Source organism: Prionailurus bengalensis, chromosome F2 (assembly GCF_016509475.1).
Source record: "Prionailurus bengalensis isolate Pbe53 chromosome F2, Fcat_Pben_1.1_paternal_pri, whole genome shotgun sequence".
Lineage (NCBI taxonomy): Eukaryota > Metazoa > Chordata > Mammalia > Carnivora > Felidae > Prionailurus > Prionailurus bengalensis.
The window spans coordinates 42915739-42941587 of record NC_057353.1 but is presented as its reverse complement, the minus strand read 5'-3'; the positions used below and the strand labels follow the sequence as shown (position 1 = coordinate 42941587).

At 44.1% G+C, this 25849-nt stretch overlaps 1 protein-coding gene and 1 long non-coding RNA gene across 3 annotated transcripts in view; one reads left to right on the top strand and one right to left on the bottom strand.

The window, feature by feature from the left end:
• PTDSS1 (phosphatidylserine synthase 1) overlaps positions 1 to 25849 on the bottom strand; it is a 64650-nt gene that overhangs the window by 26650 nt on the left and 12151 nt on the right. For both annotated transcript variants that reach the window (XM_043601421.1, XM_043601422.1), the window contains exons 3-6: positions 14465 to 14509; positions 11325 to 11449; positions 7097 to 7255; positions 3471 to 3622 (exon numbers count right to left, since the gene is read on the bottom strand). In XM_043601421.1, coding sequence (XP_043457356.1) covers positions 3471 to 3622; positions 7097 to 7255; positions 11325 to 11449; positions 14465 to 14509 — 481 coding nt within the window. The remainder of the gene's footprint in view (positions 1 to 3470; positions 3623 to 7096; positions 7256 to 11324; positions 11450 to 14464; positions 14510 to 25849) is intronic.
• Positions 15860 to 20147, top strand: LOC122495632. The gene is made up of 2 exons (XR_006300519.1): positions 15860 to 15970; positions 19911 to 20147. It is a non-coding gene; the product is annotated as an uncharacterized LOC122495632 (long non-coding RNA).

Below are 25849 nucleotides of genomic sequence, written 5' to 3'. Positions count from 1 at the left end.
AGATAAATGAACAGTTTGGGATGACAAACAGCAATTTCTAAGCCTCCTTCATTTTAATCCTACAAAATCACTCAGTTAAAAACTTCACACTCCCATGACAGGAACGAAGATTCCTACGTGTTACACGTGAGAACAGTCAGGCTCAGGGCACCTGCCAGAGGAAAGCTCCCGTCATGAGCACCACAGTTGGCTGTGTATTCTAGCTTCTCCTGCTAGACCAGGAGCCGAAATCCAAGGTAAATAACATTTAGTAACTGGTAAAGATTCTTTATTTCGACAAAGATTTTTATCAAGTGCCTTTAGTCTTGGACATTGTGCTAAGTGCTGAAGGCACAAGAGCGAACAAGTCAGGTCTTTTATTTTTGCGGCAGAGGAGGATCCACTCGCCTACCCATCAACAGGCACGTACTGAGAAAATCTTGCAGCAAAAAGATATGAGGCACAAGAGCAACAAAAAATAGAGATTCTCCAAAAAGAAACAAGAACTATGAAGGACCTGTACTTAAAAGAAAACAATAGCAAACTATAAGGTAAGAGGTAGAGGAATATGGGAATAAATAGGAGGACAGAGCGTGATCAAGTATTGGAATACTTACTACAGATCTCCGTTACCTTAGATGGGTTTCGCCCGGACAAGCCCATCATAAATTGGAAATATCATAAGATGAAAATGTATTTAATACACCTAACCTACCAAACACCATAGCTTAGTCTAGCCCACCTTACGCTTGTTCTGAACACTTACCTTTGTCTACAGGTGGGCAAAATCCTCTAACACACAGCCTATTTTATAATAGAGTGTTGACTACCTCATGTAATTTGTGGAATACAGTACTGAAAGTGAAAAACAGTGTGTGTCTGGGTGCAGAATGGCTGTGAGTGCATCAGTGGTTGACCCTCACCATCGCCTGGCTGACTGGGAGCCGCGGCTGTCCCCTGCCCAGCATGACAAGAGAGGATCCTACCCTACACATGTCACCAGCCCGAGAAAAGATCCAAATTCAAGACCCAAAGTATGATTTCTGATGAATGTGTACCACTTTCATACCATTGTAAAATCAAAAAATCATTAAGTCAAACCACTGTAAGTCAGAATTGTCTGTACAGCCAACAGGTTAATTCAGCTTTATATTCATTTGTATATTTGACGTCACTTAAAAGAAAAAAGCACCAATGGGATTTCTGCTTTTTAGTTGGGCTTGTGTGTTGGGAACCTGACAAAACAACTCTCAAGTTGAGTCTAAAAGCATAAATGTATGAAAATAGGGAAGCATTATGGCAGTGTGTAAAGAGCCAGACAACCTGAGATAAATTCACACGCAGCAGCTTGCTAGCTGTGTGTCCTTAGGCAAAGTACTGAACCTAGCTCTTACTGTCACCATCCCTAGAATGAAGAGAAAAGGAGTGTCAACCCCTAGGACTGATGTAAGGCTCAAATGAGATACTGCTTATAAAGCTGACTTACAGCAACATCTAGCACAGCTCCAGTTTTTGTTCCATTATCTACTGTCTTAAATATATTAAAAGTGTGCTTTCAAGTCAGCACCCAGAGAAAGGATGATTTAAAGAGGAATAGGGAACATGGCTTAATCAATTGCAAAAAACATTTTGAAATCTCTCCCTCATACCATCTAGCACATTAAATGTGAGAGAGACTAAATAAGTTACTCATAATAAAAGACCAAACCATTAAAGAACTGGAAGAAAATACAGGTTAACATTTACCTAAACAAAAAGATGAAAAGCTTTTAAAGTTTAAATGGTGTACCTACCATAAAGAAAATTACAAGTGGATGACAAAACAGAAAATAAAGTCACATTTATGACAAAGTGTTAATGTCCTTAACCTATAAAAAGCACTAATAAGAAGAGGGAAAATACAATAGAAACGGACTAGAAATTCAGTATCACATAATTATATGTGACAACATTAAAAAAGGCTTAAAAGTAAAATTCAAAGAAATAGTGAAATAGACACATACATACATTAGTGAATGAGGGTGAGAATATAAATTAGTGCACTACACTTTTAAGAATTTATTTGTAGGGGCACCCTGGTGGTTCAGTGGGTTAAACATGCACCTCTTGATTTCAGCTCTGGTCTCAGGTCATGATCTGATGGTTTGTGAGATTGAGCCCTGTGAGCCTGATGGTTTGTGAGATTGAGCCTCAGCTCTGCGCTGAGACATTTTCTTTGTGACTTATACTCATTTTCCCTTATTTATTTTTTTTAATTTTTTAATGTTTACTTACTTTTGAGAGAGAGAGAGAGAGAGAGAGAGAGAAGGAGGGAGAACATGAGACAGGGTGGGCAGAGAGAGAGGGAGACACAGAATCCAAAGCAGGCTCCAGGCTCTGAGCTGTCAGCACAGAGCCCAACATGGGGCTCTAACTCACCAACTGTTGAGATCATGACCTCAGCTTAAGTTAGATGCTTAACCAACTGAGCCACCCAAGTGCCCCTCATTTAACAAAAAAAAAGTTATTTATAGAGGAAAAAAAAGATCTACAAAGATACATGTTCAAGAATGTTCACTCTAGCTTCCTTCATAAAACTGAAAACTCTGAAACACATCTAAATGACCACAAAGGGAGCTGGTTAAATACCTCATGATTTATCCATATGTTGGGATATAAAGAAGCCCTTTGAAATCATGTTTTAGAATATTTAATGATGTGGGAAAATGTTCATATTTTGTTTGATAAATAAATGAAGGTGTAAACACAATAAAGACAACTACTTTCATAATCCCACTGCTGTTCTTTTCCTCCTTTTCAATGGCACAGTTCCTGTTTCAGTCAAATTGAGGAGAGAGCTCAGGGAGGCAGGACAAGGAATGATAGAAGTGGGTGCTGTCCCCCCTGGAGGCACAGAGGAGGGACGCGCAACTTGCATCAGAAAGTCAGAGACAGCTACCTGAAGAGGTGTCAAGGTAGTCGAGGTAGGAAAGGAGAGGACCTGTCAGCCTGGCACATGGGGACATGGGTCAAACCCAGGTATAGAGGAGCATGTGCTCAGAACCTTGGGAGCCCCAGGGGGCATGGAGGGAATGACTGGACCTGCCCAGCCCACAATGTGCACTTTGTCCCAAAGACCAGGAGGAGCCATCACAGGGGAATGACATGATGAATCTGACATGCTTAAAAAGATCCCTCAAGCAGTGGGGTGAGATGGTTTGCAGGGGGTAACCAGGGAACAGGGGACGAACTAATCCAGTGAGGGCAGTATGAATGCAGGCTGAGGCAGGAGAATGAAAACAAAATGGATGTGAGAGAAATGAAACCATAAATGGTTTAGCATCATCTGGGTGAATGCCTGCAACACGGTCTATAATCATTCATGCGTTTCGACTACTAATGTGTCATTTACTTCTTATCGTCAAAGACCATACTGAAGGTGCTTGCTACTAAAGCAGCTCAGTCCTCGTTGTGCGAGACTGTGACTAATGTCCAGAGGGGAGGCGACTCACTTGAAGCTGGCCCAGTGGTAGGTCCTCATCTCTAAAAACCGGCAAACGACCATGCCCAACCAGATGCCACCGCCGTTGCACAGCAGGATGTCCAGGATGACTTGATCCCACCAGCACTCAGCGAAATTGGGCAGAAGGTGCATGAAGAAGAGCTGAGACACACGAGACCACGGTTTTAAAAACAAAACTGCAGAAAGATATATATCCTTTTAATACATTCTTTTAGGAGAAGTCGTTGACCTTACAGGTTTTCCCAATGTATGAAACACATAAATCAAAACAAGGCCTGTAATCGGGTTTGTTTTTTATGCTGTGGGTAAGTTTACACATTTTATGAATCCAAACAGCTCTTTTCTTGACATACGGCTTTAAAGACAAGGTAACCCCTCCTGAAAAATACTACTGATGAATTACCTTGGCTAACGACAGCGAGACAAGGATCTAAGAAAGGAAAGGGAGGAAAGTCTTCATACCTGCCAACAGATCACTGGCATAGTCCTCAAAATTAGCAGCTTGAGAGTTCAAGCTGTGTGTTTTAGAACTATCCCATAGATATCTAGGTAAAACAGCAAGGAAGCTGTAAAAGGAGAAAGGTTAGGTTTTGATGACATGAGGTGGGAAACGGATAGCTTAACAGGAAACCCTATGACAACTGGTTCACAATCGTCATCTTATTAAGTGCTTATGATGTGCTAGGGGTGAGGCAAAATAAAGTCACGGTTCTCGATCCCAAGGGCAGGACGGAGTCAGATGTTTATGCAGAACCACAAAATAAGGTAGGCTGTAGCAAATGTTACCATGGCGACATAAATGGAGCACGGTGAGGACAAAAGAGAGATTCATTCTGACAGACGGCAACTGGGGCAAGACCTATTGGGACAGAGGTCGTTAAGGACAGGGATGACTGGTTTCAAGACGGAGATGAAGACTGAGGGCATTCCAGAAACAGCAGGATCAAGGGTGGAATAAAAATCTCTTATGGAAATCCTTTCGTCCAAAACAAACAGCCTATCAGCTGTGTCTAGAGCAGCACATGTTGCTGTGTGAAGGCCCATTTCTAGAAGGTCTGAAATGACAAAGACGGTACCTGGAAATCCTCTGGAAAGAGGCAACCCCATAATCACAAACCTCTGAAGTAACACAATAAATACTACAAAATAAACCTGTTCACAAAAGCATTTGGTAGACTGTAAGACAAGGCACATACATGGAGTTTGCCTTCTTAATGTGCCTGCTGCCAAGAAGACCCAGCACAGCTACTGCATGTGAAGGCTTGCAGTTGCTTTCCTCCCTCAGGTGAGCCAGGTGCGACCCGACCCCCGAAGTGTATTCTCTGGTCCCCAGCCGTGAGATGCAGCATTAACTGTGGTGTGCACAAGGGGAAGAGAGAAACTTCAACAGAAATTGATAACACATATTTGCTGAAACAAGACTATGCAGGGAGGTGGGGTGTGGAGGACATGCTTCAGCCTGAAGAGCTTTCCTGGAAAGGACCAGATTCTGGGGGTGAGATGGGCCGTCCAGATGAATGCCTGGAACTCACAGAGGGGAACGTGGTAGGGCAGCAAGAACATGGGCTGCACATCTTAGCAGGAGCACATCTGGAACCCAATCCTGGCTCACCTAACGAAGCAAGGTGCTGGGCTCCTGTTCCCTCATCTGTCCAGAACTGAGCAGGAGGAACTGGAGAGGGCTGGACTCATTCACTCATGAGTAATCTGGGGAGAACCTACTACTTGTGGGGCAGAGTATCTGGGACTATGCAGATATGGGCCCTGCCCTCTTGAGGCTGAACACTTAGCAGAAAAGAGACACTATAAGTACCTATAATATGATGGGCATTTCAAAGGAGAAGGCCCAGGTACTCTCTTTCCAGGTGTACAAACATGGAGCACAGCGGGAGCAGGGAGAAGAGGGACCAGCCTGCGGGGGGGCTCTGGGATAGAAAAGACATGGACTCTTTGACAAGAAGAAAGCAAAGATGGCTGGAGCAAGATGGCAGGGTGGAGAGGGTCACAAGCAGGTGGGCTGGGGCCAGTTAACATCACGCCTCAAAGGCTGGTCCAGAAGTTTGGATTTTGTCTTAAAAGCAATGGACAAAACTATAGTTTTAAGCTGGGGAAGGACGCAACTGGATCGAGGTGTGAAAAAGATCACTTTGGCAAAAGACAGTGAAGGGAGGAAGCGAGTAGTTCACACAAGAGAGGACAGGAGGGTAGATGCGAGCAAAGCAGGGTCGTGAAAGACTCAGACGGAGCAGAGGTGCTTGCAAGAGTCTAGAGGACACAGAGGAACAGAGAAGGAAGGCCCAGAGGCCATCTGTAGTATGAGGGGAGAGAAGCAGGCAGGCTGAGAAAAGCCCAGGGCTTTGCACAGGGTCACACGGCAGTACGGTCAGGAAGATGCCTGGAACTCGGAGGAACGTGGCATGAGAGCAGGAACGTGGGCTGTGCACCTGGAGTCCAGCACATGTGGAATCCTACTGGCTCACCTCAGGAGGCAAGACTCTAGGCTCTGGTCCCTTCATCTGTCCACCGGGAATATGTTTATGGTGAGGATTTAGGAGACAATACATGTACAGTGTTGGGTACCGCTGTGGGTTGAATCGTGTCCCCTCAAAATCCTCCTGCCGAGCCCCTAACATCCAGTTCCTCATGACATGAACTTATTTGGAAAGAGAGTTGTTGCAGATGTAATTAGTAAAGATGAGGTCATCCTGGAATAGGGTGGGCCTCTAATCCAGTGTGACTGGTGTCCTTATAAAAAGAACACCACATGAATGCACACAAGGAGAACCTGGCTCGAAGACGAAGGCAGAAATTGGGGTGATGCATCTACAAGCCAAGAAACACCAATGATGGCCAGCAACCCATAAGAAGCTAAGAGACGCCTACGCCAGATTCTCCCTCACAGCCCTGAAAGGGCACCAATCAACATCTTGAACTCAGACTTCTGGCCTCCTGGGCTGTGAGAGGCACATTAACGGAAGCTAGATCTGGCTGGCGTGGTTCCCTAAGTTGGGGTCAAGACAATAGTTGGCATCAAGAAATATACTGCACACATGGCCAAATTTTGTTCCCTGGGACTGAGGAAGAATGATATCATAACTGAACAATAAATAAGTTCCCCCAAAATCATTTTCCTAATAGTTTTAAAAGACTATATCTCTTTCATTCATGAAATGAGACAAACTTGACTCCTGAGACAAAAGAGCTATATCAGGAATCCATTTTTCACCTACAAAATATCCTGGGTGCCCTTGTAATTCATAAACACAATTCTATTTGTCCCAAACCAGAAACTAACTAGTGGGTAACCCACCTATTTACCCCTAAGCAGATGTCCTCATCACTATGTACCTGTCTCAGTCTCACTGAGGATTTTATTATCGTTCTTTTTTGCTTCATTTCATTGGTTTCTTTTTAAGACTTGTGAGACAAGACACACATTTTAAGTTAATAAGGAATCACACCCCACCCCCAACTGCCACAAAGGCATCAAATATTTCTAGGGGATGGTTTAAACATAGTTTGTACCACAGGGGCTGGAGAATGGATTAACTGACTATTAATGGACAGACAACCTTCCTCCTACATGTTAACTATCTGATCGCTACCCCTTCTTACCTCAGTTAGCTCCCAGGTAATACTGATTGTCCAGCAGAGGCCATAACTACGGATCAACAAGGCCTTCATAGCCCAGCCCCAGAAATGTCCAAATGCAAATATATCAAAATGGCTGATAATCCTCTCCCAGGTGATAACATGGCAGTTCACAGCATACTCCTATTCAAAGTAAACAAGGAAGTAATTAATGGGTATTCTCAAAATCAACCTACTTCTAGGATGCTGACAACAAATGAAAAGAACTGATACGACCTTGATATGACAACTGACACCCGTCCTGCCCGCCTGCCCCCGACAGTTTTACTAACTGAAGATCCTTTAGGAAAAACAGACAAATATTAAAGTTGGTGACTCAGAATTGCTTTGCTCTGAATTGCAAAAGTTTGGTTAAAATAGGAAGCAGGACGCCTGGGTGGCTCAGTTGGTTAAGCATCCCACTTCGGCTCAGGTCATGATCTCACAGTTTGTGAGTTCGATCTAGCCCCACATCGGGCTCTGTGCTGACAGCTAGGAGCCTGGAGCCTGCCTCAGACTCTGTGTCTCCCTCTCTCTCTCTGCCCTTCCCCCACCCGTGCTCTCTCTCTCTCTCTCAAAAATAAACATTAAAAAAAATTTTTTTTAATGGGAAGCAAGATAATTTTACACAAGTTGAGCATGTCTTAAAGAAGTGGAATCACACAGCTCAGGTCACCTGACCACAGGACAACTATGTTAAAGCCAGCGATAAAAACATAAATAGAATCTCAATTAACAAAAAAATAAGTAGATTCCCAATAGGTTTGAAAATTTGAAAACACATCTAAATATCATGGTGTAAAAAAGGAATCACAACAGAAATGTAAACTATAGTCAGTATTAATGGTAATGAAAACACTATGTGTCAGAACGATGGGATGAAGGTAAGTAGAATTTACAGAAGATCCAAAGCCTGAAAAATTTGTTAGCAGAGAGGAAAAGCTGAAGCATCCAATTTCAAAAATTAGAAGGAAACGGAATCAACCTCCCATCCCAAAGTTAACACTTTCAGATGCTACGTAATTTAAGTATTTAAAAATTACAAAGCTTTGGAGACTTTTGGTTTTGTTTCTACTATCTTTTTGTTTTTATTAGGACATAGGAGTTTACCTTTTTTAAAATTTATTTATTTACTTTTGAGAGAGGCAGAGCATGAGTGGGGGAAGGGGAGAGAGAGAGGGAGACACGGAATCCAAAACAGGCTCCAGGCTCCGAGCTGTCAGCACAGAGCCCAACATAGGGCTCAAACTCCCTAACAGTGAGATCATGACCTGAGCTGAAGCTGGGCACTTAACCGACTGAGCCACCCAGGTGCCCCTAACTGGCACATTTTAAAGATATTTTAAGTCAACATCCTTCTGTTTCTGTACATATTAGTAAAGTAGTTATCATATGACAATATAAGATTTCTCAGGAATTTCTACATTTGAATTCTTCCTTCCCAAAAGTAATCTGATAGGATGAAATAAGATTCAGAAAATAGCCACCTATTAGCAGCCAGCTGAAGAAATTCCTGGAACAAGGTATTAATATTTTCAAATTCTAGAAATGATGCCTCCTAAGGGAGCAAAAGAGCAATTAGATTCTCCTCTATCTCTTCCAAACCCCACCACATCAGATTTCTCAAGCCTTTCTCAGATCTATTCAGTGCATTTCAATTTGCAAAGCTGATTTTTAAAAAACTGCATTTTGGGGCACCTGGGTGGCTCAGTTGGTTAAGTGTCTGACTCTTGGTTTCAGCTCAGGTCATGATCTCACGGTTTCAAGAGTTTGAGCCCCAACTTGGGCTCTCTGCTGTCAGTGCAGAGCCTGCTTCGAATCCTCTCTCTACCCCTCTCCCCCCAAAATAAATAAGTAAACATTTTAAAACATTGCATTTTTCCAGAAACAATTGTGATGTGATATTACAATGTATAAGTGGGAAATCTGGAGAAAACAGGGAAAGATTCAATAGGGAGAAGTCAAAACAAGACTTAAAAAACAACAACACCAACCAACTGCAGTAAGATGAAAATTCTCATCCTGATTCTGGAACAACATGTGCCTGTCACAGGAATCACAGACTGGTGGAGAGAAATACCCTGGAGCCGGAGCAGGTCCCGGTTGGGTTAAGGAGAGCTGCAAAGCCCCGTCAACCCCAAATTCCTCCACCACCCCCTCCTCTTATTTACCCTGGACACACTGCATAGGGTGAGGTAAGAGAGGGCCAAATTCTGTTTCCAGAAGGCTACTCTTCAAGTGATCATGGGTTAAAGATGACTTTGGAGGCCTTTTTACTCTCCGTGAGGATATTTTTGTGCTTCAACAGATGGAAAGTCACTTTGAAAATCATAAAGAGCCAAATGTAACTATTAGCATTATAGTTACTGGTTTTTTTCTTAAGATTTTTTTATTTGTAAGTAATCTCTACACCCAATGTGGGGCTGGAACTCACAACCCCAAGACCAAGAGTCCCACGCTCCACCGACTGAGCCAGCCAGGCGCCCCTAGCATTGTAATTATTAATGAGCAGATTTGCCAATGATCACATCAGGAAGATCTCGAGGTCCTGGTTGTGGGAGGGATGCAGGACATGATGCTTAAGGGCTGCCAGGGAGCCAGATGCAGCACAACCCTGGGAAGCAGGGGGAAGAGGCATTAAATGAGGACATCCCGGAGCCAGGGAGTCCAGAAAGGGAAGGTGTGTGCACACGAGTAAATGGTAGGTAAAGATAGACTGTGCCCACCTCCCAAATGCTCGCAGGGCTGATCTTGGTGGCTCCATCCTCTCCCCCAATTGCTTAACGCTTCACCAAATACCAAGTCTTATCCATTTTGCAGGTCAGTTTACTTTGTGATATAACCAATCTTGCTCAAAAACCCAAGAAAATTCTCAGGGGAAAATATCGTATCTGGAATACGTTCCTCCCAATCTCTGTTTCATGAGGCTCCAGTGAGTGTCAAAGCACTGTCATTATTATAACTACATACTTAAGGCATAGAGCAAAGGAAAAGTATAGGTTCTGAAGTCAGAGAGATCTTACCAGCTTCTGCTTTCAATGAGATATTTATCCTGTTTAAGTTTCCATTTCCTCCTTGATAAAATGGGGATATTAATGCCTAGCATGCATGTGGGAGGCTTACCTAGATTATATGTTAAATGTCTGGCAGAATAGACAGCCCATAGTTGGTAACTGCCACCACCCTCTCCATCAGCAGAAGCTTGAAGTCACCCATGCCATTCTCTTCCATAAACTAAGAAACCCCCCAAACATACTTTTCTTCCTGAGACTTTTAAATAATTTTTGGCATTCTTACTTCTGCCTTTAGCATGTCCTTTATAAGAATTAAAGAGAAAATCCTAATACACCATTCGAGAAGGGTCTGACCTATCTTAACTCCAATAGAAATGATCACTTCTTGGACCGTTTATTAAGTCCATTTGTCTTGTTTCTTAAACAAGGACCCGCCTATAGCCCAAATGCCTGCTCTCCTTTTCTGAGCATCACTAGGTTTTTCCTTCAGTCTACAAAATGTTATGTATTATTTAAAAATAAATTAATAAAAATTTTCAAAAAAGGAATGGCCTTGGAGCATAAAATGGTCTCTTCACTAAAAGCCAAAATACAGAGTAGCTTTTGCCAAGAATAAAATTATTTTTGTGGGTTTAAAAAAAATAATGACCGAAATGGCCTAGATCATTACAATTGGCCCCTTCATGGCGAGCAGGTGGAAAGTTCATGGCATCAGGGCCAGAGCGGGGAGCAGAGCTGCTGAGGGTGACACTGATAAGAGTAGCCACCACCACCATCACTGAGGACCTGGTGTGTGCAAGGCACCATGCTGGGCCTCATAGATAGTGCTACTTTGTTGAGTTCACAATAAAATCCCCAAATAAGTACTATTATTTCACTTTACAAAGAAATGATCAGGCTAGCAAGTACATTGCCCAAAATCCTACAGCTAACAAGTGACAGGGGCAGAATTCACACCCAAGGCTGTCTGACGATAACAGTCACACTCCTCCTACCATCCCCCTTTGCTCCAAGAGAAGATACCATTTCCCTGGACTGTTATCACTCGTGGAAACCACATGCTTCACCTTCCCAGAGGCCTGGCTTTTAGATATCTACACAGGAGATATGGAGAAGGAACAACTTAGAACGTGAAGTTAACTATCTCCTATACCCAACAGTCTACCAATTTCTCTAAGAGAGGACTGACAAGTACCTACCATGACATCTGCTTCCCTCGTGGCATACCGGAGATTTGGATCTAGCCAGTACATTAGGGATTTAACCTGATCAAAGTTCAGGAAGAGGAGGAATACCAGGAACAGGAAGTAGAGCACACTGAGTCCTAAGGGAAACAAAAATATTCTTATGTTTAGGAAAGATCTGGGGGTCAGATGCATGACACACATTAGACTCAAGTCACTTATGGCCAAAGCAGACAGTGAAATTGTGACGTAGCGTCTGGAGATCCTCACTACAATCCAGTATTTCCTTTGATGAGTGAGTCTGATACACAGTCTTAATTCAGGCTGAGAGGCTCGGTAATATTCTCAGAAAATGATGCTCAGGTTGAGTCTTGAAGGACCAAGGACCGGCAATATTCAGGCAGAGAAAAGGCATCCAGGCAGGCCCTCGGAAGGAGAACCATTCAGGGGCCAGCCTGTGGCTGGGGTGCTGGCAAACACGAGAGAGCAAGGCAGCACTGAAGTGAGGGGGCTTGGGGGCCGCGGCAAGAATTTCAGATTCTACCTTCAGTGAAACTAGGAACACATGACAGGTTTTACATGGGGGCAAGAAGTTGATCTGGGTAACGTTTTACAAGGTGGCCTCTGGCTGCTGTGTGCAGAGTGCGTGGAGGTGGGCAAGGCTGGGTGTGGACAGCCCAGCCAAGGGGCAACATCAGTAGAGACAAGTGGGACGTGCCAAGAGGTGGCCCGTGGCCACACATCCACGGTTTAGACCCCATGTGGGCCCTTCTGGGGTTCCCGTCACATCATATCATAACTGGTACCCTAATAACCGCCCCATATTACAATAACCTACTTTTAAAACAGCAAGAGCCTTTTAGAAATATCTGAAAAACCCCATCAGTGGCTTTATCACTTCTTTCTCCTGAACCTGTTGGAACTGAAACATTTGTGTAGGACACCCAGACACGGTGATACAAACGACCTTGGATCATGTGAACTTGGCTCAGCGCTAATCTCCAATGAGCTGTTCCAGAGGAGACAGTGTCCAGGGCTGGAATGAAGTACCCTGGAACATCTACTCACCAGGTCCTCCGACAGGGCCTCTCTCAACCCTCAGGGAGTTCAGGGGACTTGAGCAGAGCATGGCTGACCTGGTTGCACATCCCAGGGCCCCAGGGGCACACCCATTAGGCATGTTAGTATGAGGATCTCCTCAGGTTTATCACCAGCTGTTTTTAAAATTGTTCACCTCAAATGCCCCCCACTATACCCTTTTGTAATAATCCTTTCAAAACAATTATTCTAAGACAGAAAAAAACCATCTGGGTAGAGCAGGGCTTCTTAAACTGGAATTCATGGTTGAGCTTCAAGGTCCATGAAGCCCCAGATGTAATGTGTGTGTGTGTGTGTGTGTGTGTGTGTGTGTGTGTGTGTGCGTGCGCGCGCACACACACGCTGGGAAGGGTCTATAGTCCTCATCAGATTATCAAAGGGCTCCATGATCCCAAAAAGATCTCAGGTAAGAATTATACTGCTAATTACCTATAATGGATCATTTGAAGTAGAAAAAATTCAAATGTAACCAGCCAGCTGAAAACTTATAATTTCACACAGCAATATTAAGCTCATGAGATGTAAATATGATGCAACCAGAATAATCTATTTAAAAATGTAAATGGAGGCACCTGGGTGGCTCCGTCGGTTAAGCGTCTGACTTGGGCTCAGGCCATGATCTCACAGTTCGTGGGTTCGAGCCCCGCATCGGGCTGTGCTGACAGCTTAGAGCCTGGAGCCTGTTTTGGATTCTGTCTCCCTCTCTCTCTGCCCCTCCCCTGCTTGCATTCTGTCTGTCTGTCTGTCTCTCTCTCAAAAATAAATAAACGTTTTTTAATGTAAATGGTCACTTTTCTGCAAAAAATCCTCCTAGAACTTCCCACTGCCCTTCCTATCTGCACTGTTTACTGGCCCACGAGCCCTGCAGGATTCCATTCATGCCCAGCTCTGGCCTCTTACTGCAGCCCTAGGGTCTGCTCTGCTGTGGCCACAGTGCCCTGGAACACACCATACTTTTTCTGGCTGGGGACCATTGCAGTAGCCCTTCCCTTGGCCGGGCTTCCCCTGACCTCAATCCTTGCATGCTAGATCCTTCTTGGCATTCAGGTTTCCACTAAGCATCCTTCCTTCAAAGCCTCCTTGCACATTCAAGTGAAACCAGCCACTGAGTCATCGTCACCTCACATGGTTTTAATTAACTTCCTAACACTTAGTGGCATCTGATATTTTTTGGTTGTTGATTTGTTTAATAGTTTGCGACAGCTGTCCTCCCTCCTTGTGAGGAAGGGCCGCTCCTGAGGGGAGTCCCCTGTCTGTGTGGCCCTCCCCTTCAGCCTCAGGACCACAGCATCCCTGCCACACAGAATAAACACCTACTGTGGTTATGAATAACGCCCCGCTCCACACACAGACTTACTTATGATGTCTGAAAGTTCAAAGAAAAATAGGTGACCTTGAGCAAAATATCCATTTTTAGGGTCCTTTTTGTAACACTACATTTTCTGAGCCTAAAATAATTTATTTGATGTCTTATTTAGGCAGGACGAAGCCAACAGCCAACATTTGAAAGACTGTTTTAAGTCCATTTAGGGGATCTATTTGTGGACTAGAAATCAAGTAAAAATAAGACACGCAATATTTACAGATGTTTATCACTAATCCTCATTTCAAATCAGGACTCTCTGTCTAGAACTTCTCCCTCTCTAGGATCTTTCCCGTTTTCAGTACCTCCTGGCTGCTGACAGGACAAATGGGCTCACAGCACACACCGGAGCTTGTACCAGCCAAGAGCAACGTAAAGGTGCATAAAGAAAAACAAGCCGCATCCCCTTACGTCAGACCTGTGCACAGTAAGACACGACAGCATGCGCGCGGGGGGGGGGGGGGGGGGGGGTGGCGAGGAGATCTGAGACAGTTCACACGTATGAGAATCTGAAATTACCACCGGCACGTCTGCTTCATGGCAAGGAATTTTCATAAAAATTTATATTAAGAACACCAAAAAGTAAAAGGTCATAAAGTTCTACTGTACAGCAGTAAGTAAAACTGCTATAATGATACACAGAAAAAGGATTTTAAGTAGGATATATCTCTAAATCTACCAATGGGTAACTCACCGAAAACCATTCGCCACAAGGCTGGATGAGGTCGAGTAAATGGACCTGCAGATGGAAAAACATTGGGTTAAAGCGAACTGGTTTTAAACAAAAACTAAAAGCAAAGTGCTCTCTACAGAGATTTAAAAAAAAAAAAGGCTCTCTACTGTTAATTTTTTTTTTCCACATAAATACTTTTAGGTTGAAGTCTAGGTTGAAATGTTTTTATTCGCATTGTAGCAACTGTCACTACAACTGTTAACAGGTACCAGTCTCCACAACAGAGGTTTCTGTTTTTAAAGCTTTGTCTTTAGAACTCAGACCATAATTTCCCACGGAAACAACGTTACCACAGTGAGCAGGTTACCAGGATGCCCTGTAAGGGTTTGGAAAATACTACAGTTTCACAAGCGAAATCTCCTGCGTGCCCATGTGTGTAGCCTGACACAGGGCAGGGGGTAGGTTCTAAAAATTAAACAGGAGAAACACTGCTTTGAAAACAAGTGAGGTGGGGTTTGAAATGGAAAACAAATCCTTGGAGCACTGGAACACACTAGTGCTGTGGCTTCTGATCATGAGCCATGGTAACAAAATACTTTGGACACAGCAACCCAGTGCAGACACACAGATGCAACTCTGGCACCACGAAAACAAGTTTTACAGGATGAAACTTACTCTTACTATAAGTGACACACCAATACTTTCTCTTCTACTTTATTCCTTCAATAAAAAGAAAAGAAAAGAAAAGAAAAGAAAAGAAAAGAAAAGAAAAGAAAAGAAAAAGAGAAGCAAGCAAGTTGGGCCTTGATCCACTAAACTGAGTTACCATCCACTGAAAGGTTACATAGTTCGCAAATGCTGAAAACACTGCTCTCATGGGCACCTGACCTACTTGGGGCTGCCCACCCCGTTGGAACGGCCTTCCTACAGACTCTGGGCGCACTTCCAATGTTATGAATCCCACATCTCCCAGGGAGATGCCAGAACTCGCTGCCTTGCCCTCTTCATAACTGGGGCTTAGTTTTTCAGTTGCCCCTGAGCCAGACTTGATCTCAGGAGCTGGTGATACAGATGTTAAGTATGCTGAGCTCTCTCCCCAACCTGTCCCTCTGCCGGGGCTGGCATGGACACTCATGATGGTGGCAAATCACTGCAGGGTGCACACTGGGGTTTCCTCATGAGACCAGCTCTGGGTGATGTGCCAGTTTCTAGGAGCTTAGCCTGGGACCCAGCCTCCTAGCCCTCCCAGGAATCCTCCAGCCAACATCCTAGAAGTCTTTTTAATCAGCAGTCGGCTTCTGTTGCTGGCAACCTGGAATCCTGTCTGAAGGAAACATGACATTGTAATTTTTATTCTGGAACTCATCCTGAATTATCCACCTCATTTTTAAAAGATGGCTTTGAAACATATTGTAACTGCTTTCTTTTGATGGATCAAGTTCATGTTAGGAAAAGCAGTGAGTTACAAGGATCCCCTACCATCCAAATCTAGTCAGTTCTGGAGCTTACACAGTGGGAGCTCAGAAGGTGAGTTAGGTTCGTGCAGGACCCTTCTTTATCCAGAAATATGATGTCTGAGTTTCAGATGGCAAGTAGTGAGGGCTCAGAGTGAGGGATTTAAATAAGATGTCTCAAAATCTGATCCATTTCTGAGTTCTTATAGCAAAGGCTCAGATAGCAAGGAACACCTGCATTCTTTTTAATTGACCACTTTCTTCTCAGAAAGGCACAGTGAGGCACAGAAACCAGGATCCGTTTCCAGGTAACTTAACATGGTTACCCTTCTTCAAGTCACTGGAAAAATGATGGCTAAAATGGTCATCATTTAAGTTATTTTCTCTTCCAAATTCTCTTCTTCACTGCTGTTAGGTGACAGCTCAACTTGTCACCATGAATGAATTTTGTATTATGGTGGCTGTCTGCTTTGCAAGTATTACTTCATCCAAACCACTGAATTAACCTTTTAGACATAACATGGGATCCCAGCTTTCTCCACAGTTTCCTCTTGCAAGGTGAAAGTCAAAAATGGTATGATTATTTGGCTTGCAAACAGAATTCCATGCCCAATCAACACTCAAAATCATAAAAGAAGGGTTACTCTCAAGAGCATTCATAATAGTACTTTGCTGAGCACATAATGGGGAGCAGTTTGGAGGGTAAGAGACCCCCCACCCCACACCGCCATTGTCTCTCAGGTGTCCCCTCAGTTGACAACTGGCTGATGAGAGTGTATGGTCACTCCCACTTTACAGATGAGGACACTGAGGCATAGGCACTTTCCCAAGGTCACACCGCTCACAGGACTCCACTTTTGGCCTGAGAGCACTTTCTGTGCTTTCTGATCAGCTCTGTCAGGCTGGGCCAGCTGAAGAGGACAGAGTGGGGGTGGTGGGGCATTTAAGGTTTGAAGCAGGACTGTCTCAAGGCCAGGAGAGTGAGGGGAGAGAAGCAAGCTAGTGAGTGGTGTTTGGAGGTGCTGCTACGTGGAACTGATAAGCAAGGTCAGGAAACACAAGGTCAGGAAGGACAAGGGACAGGATGGGGAACTGATGTAAGTTCCCTCGTAAGTCCATCCAAGGTCATCTTCAGCCCATGATCACTTGAAGAGTAGTCTTCTGAAAACAGAACTTGGCCCTCTCTTACCTCACCCTATGCAGTGTGTCCAGGGTAAATAAGAGGAGGGGGTGGTGGAGGAATTTGGGGTTGACGGGGCTTTGCAGCTCTCCTTAACCCAACCAGGACCTGCTCCAGCTCCAGGGTGTTTCTCTCCACCAGTCTGTGATTCCTGTGACAGGCACATGTTGTTCCAGAATCAGGATGAGAATTTTCATCTTACTGCAGTTGGTTGGTGTTGTTGTTGTTTTTGGGTTTTTTTGTTTTTTTTTTTTTAAGTCTTGTCTTGACTCCTCCCTATTGAATCTTTCCCCATTTTCTCCAGATTTCCCACTTACACATTGTAATATCACATCACAATATTTCCGGAAAAAAATGCTAATTTTTAAAATGGCCTTTCAGTTTTGCGAATCGAAATGCACTGAAGGGATCTGAGAAAGGCTTAAGAAATCTGGTGTGGTAGATTTCAGAAAAGATGTTGCTCTGCCCTGAACCAAGTAGGTGGGGAGTAGTGGTATCTTTTGCCTCCAAAAGGTGAGATGTGGCCCTGGAAAGTAAGGTGACACCTTCAGCAGCTAACTGCAAAACCAAATCCAGGCTTTATTTCAATGATCAAATCTGCCCACTTCTTTCAGAGAAGACACTTTCAATATTTTGATGTCATATTTTAAGAAGTACACTAGGAGCATTACTAAGATTACCAACTTTATCATCAAGGATGTTAATATTGCTGAAAACATTATTTTGCTTTTTTAAAAATGGAGGATGAGGCTGGTGTCTTTCTATATTTTATTATAAACCCTGACACTTATGCTCACCAGATTACTCACATTTGGCTAATCCAGTCAGGTCACCTTTAAAGCCATGCTTCTCACAGTGTTCATCTGCCCAGACATGTTAACACTGCCTACAGCCTTCCCGCAACGTTCACTTTATCTCTATCTTCTTTCCCGACAGACTGTTTTCTCAGTGGGCATGTACAGGCAGGGTCCCCCGTGTTCCTCCGCATGGTCAAGAAGTTAGGGGCGCTCCATATCCTGGTGTGTGTATCTGTCTATACTTCATTTCTGATTTGACAAAAGCTGCCTGCAAGAGTTACTCTTCTTGATTATGTGGGAGAAGTGGGGAAGGCCTGGCCAGGTCGCAAGGGAAAAAGACGTGCTGTTTTGTTTTGGACTGTGTTCTTACGGGGTGCATTTAAACATGGCATGGTTGCTTCTCTTTTATCAGTCCCTCCATCTAGAACATGTGAATTTTCAATCAGATATTAGGAGTGAGTTTGATTCCAAAAGAAACAGAAATCAAATGTCTTTGTCATGAGAAGAGCTAGCATTTAAAAGATCCGACCTCAGAAATTAGAAAATTAGAGGGCCACCCGGGTGGCTCAGTAGGTTGAGCGTCCGAATTCGGCTCAGGTCATGATCTCACAGTTCGTGAGTTGGGGCCCCGCATCGGGTTCCGTGCTGACAGCTCAGAGCCTGGAGCCTGCTTCCGATTCTGTGTCTCCCTCTCTCTCTGCCCTTCAGACACGTGCTCTGTCTCTCTCTGCCTCTCAAAAATAAAGAAAACTAATAAAAAAAATTTAAAAAAAAAAGAAATTAGAAAATTAGAAATCAGAAAATCACACACACAAAAAAAAAAAGAAAAGAAAAGAAGATCACAGTTTGACTTGCCAGCAGCCTGTTAGTCCCAGGGAAAAACTAGGTTTAAGGGACCGAACCTCAGGGAAGAATAATTCCTTTAATCAAATTCAGGAGCTGCCTCTCCAAAATCTGTACACCTGTGTCCTTGGGCCTCTTCAACCACATCTTCTCTTCATTACCACTGTTTCTCAGCTTTAATGAGGTATAACTGACAAGGAGTATTACTTGAAAAGTTTAAATTCCTCTAAGAAAAACCTAGAAAAGGTGAATAAAATTATCTTTAAGCAAATTTCAAACCTAAGCATTTTTTTTTAAATTTTTTTTTTTTTTTTCCAACGTTTATTTATTTTTGGGACAGAGAGAGACAGAGCATGAACGGGGGAGGGGCAGAGAGAGAGGGAGACACAGAATCGGAAACAGGCTCCAGGCTCTGAGCCATCAGCCCAGAGCCTGATGCGGGGCTCGAACTCCCGGACCGCGAGATCGTGACCTGGCTGAAGTCGGACGCTCAACCGACTGCGCCACCCAGGCGCCCCAAACCTAAGCATTTTTTAAAGCAGGAGTAGTGGAGCAGGGAACAGAATGGTGGGAGGAGGGGGGAGAAGACTAGGCTTTTGTTTTAAATTTAGGGGACAGGGAGCCTTCTGGATCCCCTTCAAACCTCAAGGAGATGTGGTTAACACCATCTTAGCTCAGAGAAGTCGAATGAGGCCAAAGGACAGACAAAAGGATAAACTCGGGAAAATCAAGACATACTAGTATTTCACTCTTCTCAAAATACCTTAAAGAAGTGCTGAATGGCATTCCTCTTGCAGACAAGGAATGGGGAAGACAGGGCTGATTCTGTGAGCTTTCTTCCCAGCAGACTCATGACTTAATCCCACATTTACCTACTGAGAGGCCCCTGTGGGCCAGGAGCTGTGGGTGAGGATAAGGCTTGCGCAGTTTGGGTAGGGTGGTGGTGGGGGTGCAAGGGGGAGAAACAGTTCAAGGAAGCCCTCAGACACTGGAAAAGTACCCCTGAAGGTCACCTGTTGAAAGAAACCTCACAGCCAAACAGGTTTCTAGATTTCACTGCACTGACAGAGTGATACAGTTATAATCACGCTCTAATGATACAGGGGTGGAGTTAAAAGCTCACTTCTACCTGAGTGTCAGTTGCTATAATGAGATGAAAGCAGCATTTAAGAAACTTTTTTTTTTTTTTTAAGAGAACTGAAAGAGAACATGAGAGAAGATGGCAGGAAAGCAGCAGCATGAAGTCAATATCAGATCCTCCTTCCCTGGCCTCGCCTCAGGGTCTTTCCCTCCACATCTGTTCCCAGGCCTGAAGGAAGGAACTCGAGAACCCACCCCAGCCACTCACCCTGTTGACGCCAAGTGAAATTCTGTTTTGAGTGTCCACACCTCTCCCAGATGACTCAGTGGTAAAGTCTAAGCCGATGGAAGTAATCCTGTTTCCCTTTTATTCCTTTGGTCACTGAAGATCTATCAGTGCCTACTCCTTTGGACAATACGAATTCCTGTCCTGAGGTCTGCTTGGGGAAGAGGCACAGGGCTCAATTCTAGTCAAAGAGAAGTGAGGACTAGTGTGCTGGAGAGTTTCTAGAAAAGGTTTCTTTACTTTTAAAAAGATCTACAGGTGGGGTGCCTGGGTGGCTCAGTCAGTTAAGCGTCCGACTTCAGCTCAGGTCATGATCTCACGGTCCGTGAGTTCGAGCCCCGTGTCGGGCTCTGTGCTGACAGCTCAGAGCCTGGAGCCTGCTTCAGATTCTGTGTCTCCCTCTCTCTCTGCCCCTCCCCCGTTCATGCTCTGTCTCTCTCTGTCTCAAAAATAAATAAACATTAAAAAAAATTTTAAAAAATGGGGCGCCTGGGTGGCTGGGTCGGTTAAGCATCCGACTTAGGCTCAGGTCACGATCTCACGGTCCATGAGTTCGAGCCCAGCGTCGGGCTCTGTGCTGACAGCTCAGAGCCTAGAGCCTGTTTCAGATTCTGTGTCTCCCTCTCTTTCTGCCCCTCCCCTGTTCATGCTCTCTCTCCGTCTCAAAAATAAACGTTAAAAAAAAAAAATTTTTTTTAAAATTTAAAAAAAAAAAGATCTACAGAAGAGGTGCCCTCCTCTTCCTTTGGATGTTGACCGTGACCATATGTTCAGCACTCAACAGCTATCTCAGGATCATTAGCACAGCAGAGAGCAGCACCAACATGACGACAGGGGAGCAGAAGAAGGCAGAAAGCCTGGGTCTTCACATGCTGCCGAGCAGCTGAATTAGTCAACCCTGGAACCACTCTATCTCACAACTTCCAGTAAACATTCTCTTTATTCTTCAAGCTATTTTGAAATGGGCTTCCTATTACTTGGTGGCCCAAAGCATCCTGTTATAGAACTCTATGGAGAAAGTCAAGGGCTTTCTTTCTTATTGAGACTCTACAAAAAGAATCACGGGGCCCCCCTTCCTGAAGGAGCTGCCTGATGCTACCACACAGGTAGTACATTTGGACTCACACAAATGAGACATATGGATAGCATCAAACTCAGGCCTGCAGTCAAACATGCAGGGCAGCCTCTGCTAGGTCAAGGATAAATGCATCTGAAGTTGCCAAAACAGAGTCATTCTGGGAATGCCATCCACTGCAGGCACTGCCCCAAAACTGCCTTTCAAGGAGAAGGCTAACGTTGGGCTCTGTTTCTCCCATTCATTTTCATTACTTAATCTAACAATTCGTGCCAAGGGGGAGGAGAACGGAAAATAAGGTGACTGGACTGGAGCAAGAGGGGGCGTGTGCACTCAGCTCAGGAAGCGGTCACCCGGCATCGAGGCTCCCAGGAAGGCCTGACGTCTAAGTGACCACATAGCCCAGACCACCCTTTCCCAATGGCCTTGTAGTTCCCCCACCATCAACACCAGCACCCCCTAAAGCCAGCCTGCACTTGTTGTTCAACAACAACATTCTTCAATGCGGAAAACTTCTAGTTTCACTAATCTTTTGGAAAGTGTGGATAAGTGGATCTTTAGAAAACAAGGCAGACACGTGTTTGCTATGCACACAGGGCTTCAAGAGAATCCCTCTAAAAACATGCTACACTAGCGTCCTAATCCTTCTTACATAGAAGATTAAACTGCCATTGCCCCTTTCTGTATCCACCTAAAACCTTCTCTTTTGGCATGCTCTGCCTACATGTTCTGCAGGCACACACAGACATGGAAGGGGAAGGATAAGGCAGGAAGTGATGAGAAAAAGAAAAAGAAGGAAGGTTCCGATTGATCTGCTAACTCCGGCTGGTCACAGATGACATCTGGGCAACACAGGAACGTGGACACCACCACCAACCAACTTCCGCAGGATCGAAAGCCACTGCGTACAGACCAACTAAGACCCTAAGACCGACTAAGTACAGACCAATTAATACCATAAGACCCTTTTACCTGGGCAAAAGAAAAGCTAGACACTAACAGAGAGGAACAGAAGAAAAAGAAGACAAAACCACATAGGAAGACAGAGATAAAAACACATGCCAGTGGATCTAATAGGGAGAAATGACAAGGACAACAGAGACTAAAGGAAAACACAGGAGCCAAGGCCCTACCAGCAAGCTGACATCAAATGGCTGGGTGACCTTTCATGGATGAACACGTTTCAGCTTTCACAGCTGTAAACTGAGCAGGCTGAATGAGATGAGCCTTATGGGTCCTCCCCACAAAGTCCACAAGCCAGGATAAGAAAAGCATAAAACAAACTTCACTTTTATCTTCCCAGAAGGAAAACAATAGCACAGTCTCACAATGAGCCTGAGTAGGTGGACTCTGAAGATTAGAGGACTTCATTAGGAACAGAAGAAAAAAAGAGCAGAAATCATATAAAATGTTCCTTGCAATAGACTTAATCCCCTAGTCCTCAGGGCCTTTGGTACCTGAAGAAAACCATCTGCTAATGAAGCCCCAAATTCAGCTCTTGCTGAAGCCTCATTGAAGGGATGGCTATAAAATCATGGTTATTGAGAGACTAATCTTTGAGAATCCTCAGACTTCTAAAATGACACTGGACTCAGAAAAAGTAAGTGTAAAAGAAAAAAAAAAAAAAAGGCAGAAAAGAAACCGTCAAAGCCATGAAGAAGTTACTGTTGAGAACTAAGCAACAATTAGCACCCAGCCAAGAAAAGCTGAAGACTTGAAGAACAGACCTGACACCTTTGATCAGTTCTCTGAGCACCTATCATGCCTTGACTGATATTTAAAAAGTAGGACAGGGAAAGACTAGATAAGAAAGAAATAAGAACAAAGGGTACACAGCAATAATGGTCATGGCACTGACTAATGACGTAGAAGTAAGCAGTGGGCCCTCACGGGACAGGAGAGGTAGAATGGCTAAGGGGAGGAATGGCAGTCACCCCACCTGAACTGTCACCTATATACCCTCCTTTGGGGCTCACCATCTCCCTGCTTTGGGCTGTGTTCTCATGTCACCTTTGCACGAAAAGGCCAGGTTTCAGAGCTCAAGGAGACCAACCACAGACTTAGGTGGTTCATGTATGTAAAATGCTTCATGTTGCAAGTGATCACTTAGCTATCCTACAACATAGGACCCGTGAAAGAGGGGATGGGTTGCATAATGTCCAAGCTCTCCTCTAAACCAAAAATTCTGAGGTTTTGTGTGTTTGAAGAGGAAGGGAAAAGAAAGTTGGCAAATAGCCAAAACGCTGTTTGACAACGGGGACTTTTCCCAGCCAATGTCATGGATATCTTATTGTCATACTCCAATAATTGTGCATTACCAGAACTCTCAATCATCATGGAAAGGCCAAACTATGTCTGTCATATCTGCATAGGGTGTGCAGGTGTTACAGACTCTCGGCAAAATGCATTATGTTATAATCCTAACCCCTAAAGTGAAGATTTCTGTTGGACTCTTGTACTCTTGGGACTCTTGGACCCTACAGGACCAGACCATAAGGCTACCTGGCTGTGAAAATTTGCTATTTTTTAAGACACAGGAAGAAGACCTCAAAGGTAATTGGGAGATTATCTGGGCTGTCACTTCCACCACAGGCTTCAGAGTGCATGGGCCACTGGGTGGGGGGTGGGGGGGGGCAGGGGCGGGGGGAAGGGAAGCTCCACCTTGGTTTCTAAAGGCAAGATAAACACCCAGCAGACCCATGGGGGCAGGCTAGACTCCTTGCTGGGCAGAGCTATGGAAGCGGACTATTATTACCCCAGTAGGTCTGGAAGGCAGAGCACTGATCCAAAAAGGATTGATTCTTCTTCTTCTTCTTTTTTTTTTTTTTTTTTAAGAAAACTCTACTCCCAACATGGGACTAGAACTCACAACACCAAGATCAAGAGTCACACGCTCCACCAACCTGAACCAGTCAGGTGCTCCCAGGATTGATGATTCTTGAGCTTTAAAATCTCACAGAGTTTGCCTTCCTGATTTTGAACTTGCTTGGGACTTGTCACCCTTCCTTCCTTCCTATTTCTCCCTTTTGGAAGAAAAGAGCTTGTCCCACTGCTATATTTTGTAAGCATGTGCTTGGTTTCATAGGTTTACAGCTGGAGGGGAATTCTGCCACAAGATGAATCTTGTGTTGTTTAAGCCATCCAGTCTAGGGCATTCTGTTATAGCAGCCTGCACTGACTGAGACAGCAGGCTTTCATATCTTGAAAGGTTTCCACTAAAAATAAAATTTAATCTAGAAGCGTGAGTGGTTGGAGAGTTCAACTCAGCTGTCAAATAACTTAGTTATCTAAAACAACTCATTCTCTTAAGAATTCAGTCATGGTTTTACTGGTTGGATTATGTTATCAGCAAAAACCACGTAGTGTTATGTAAGATTAAGCAAACATACAGAACGAAACACTATTGCCACGATCTTGAAAAGACTGAAGGCCTTGCCATGTGTGATACTGTGATTTATAAGAAATATATATTTGGTCTTTGTGTCCTTTTCTGGCACAGATCTCCTAAAACCATTGGTATCTTCTAAGTGATGAGGGTAATGAATGTTTTTTGCTGTGTTAATGAGAACTCAAAAGCACCTAAAGATGGGGCTGGTTGCCAGTAGAGCCAACCATGTGATTAGAGGGTTGGAACTTTCAGTCCCACCCCCAGACCTCCAGGGAAGGGTGAGAGGCTAGAGATTGAGTTGGATCCCCAATGGCCAATGATTGGATCAATTATGCCTATGTAAATTAGGCCTCCATAAAAATCCAAAAGGATGGGGTCTGGGGAGCTTCTGGGTTGGTGAACACTTTTCTGATGCCAGAAAAGTGGTACACGGAGAGAGGGCATGGAAGCTCCTTGCCCCTTCCCCCATGTCTTATCCTATGCATCTCTTTATTTGGCTGTTGGTAAATATCCTTTGTAATAAACTGGTACTGTAATCTAGCGAGTAAACTTATTTCTTGAATCCTGTGAGACACTCTAGCAAATTAATTGAACCCAAGGAGGGGTCATGGGAACCTCTGATTTATAACCATTCGGTCAGAAGCACAGGTGACACTCTGGACTTGCAATTGGCATCTGACATTGGGGACAGCCTTAAGCTTGAGCCCTTAACCTGTGGGATCTGATGCTAACTCTGGGTAGACAGTGTCAGAACTGAGTTGAACTGTAGGGCAACCAGCTGGTGTCTGAAAATTGCTTACTGATGGGGGAACACCTCCCCCCGCCCCAGGCCTGCTACTATCCCCCAACACACATATTTTGGAATTGGCATTAGAACGTAATTACCATGGTACATTTGCAAGCAGCAATGAGTAACATTCACAATGAGCTTCTTATATTATACATTACATCTACTGAAGAGACAGGAGGATAGAGAAGAAACACACCCTAAAGTATGATGTTTGAGTACGGCCCATGGAGCATAATTCATAGGTTAAGACTGAACAATTTCAAAATATCTAAAGTGTAAAAGAAATAGGCTACAAAAAGGAAGCATTTATAAATGGTTACAGAAAATAAGTAAGCATATTCCAGGGAGAAGGTACAAAAGAGAAATAAGAAAAAGTAAAGCAAGGGATAATTCAGAGGAAAGGGATGAATCCTGAGTATGGCAGATTTTTTTTTTTTTTAACAGACTTTGCCTCACTCTATAATCATGATGGGAGATAAAATTCACTGTAATAATTGTCTTTTTTTTAATCCG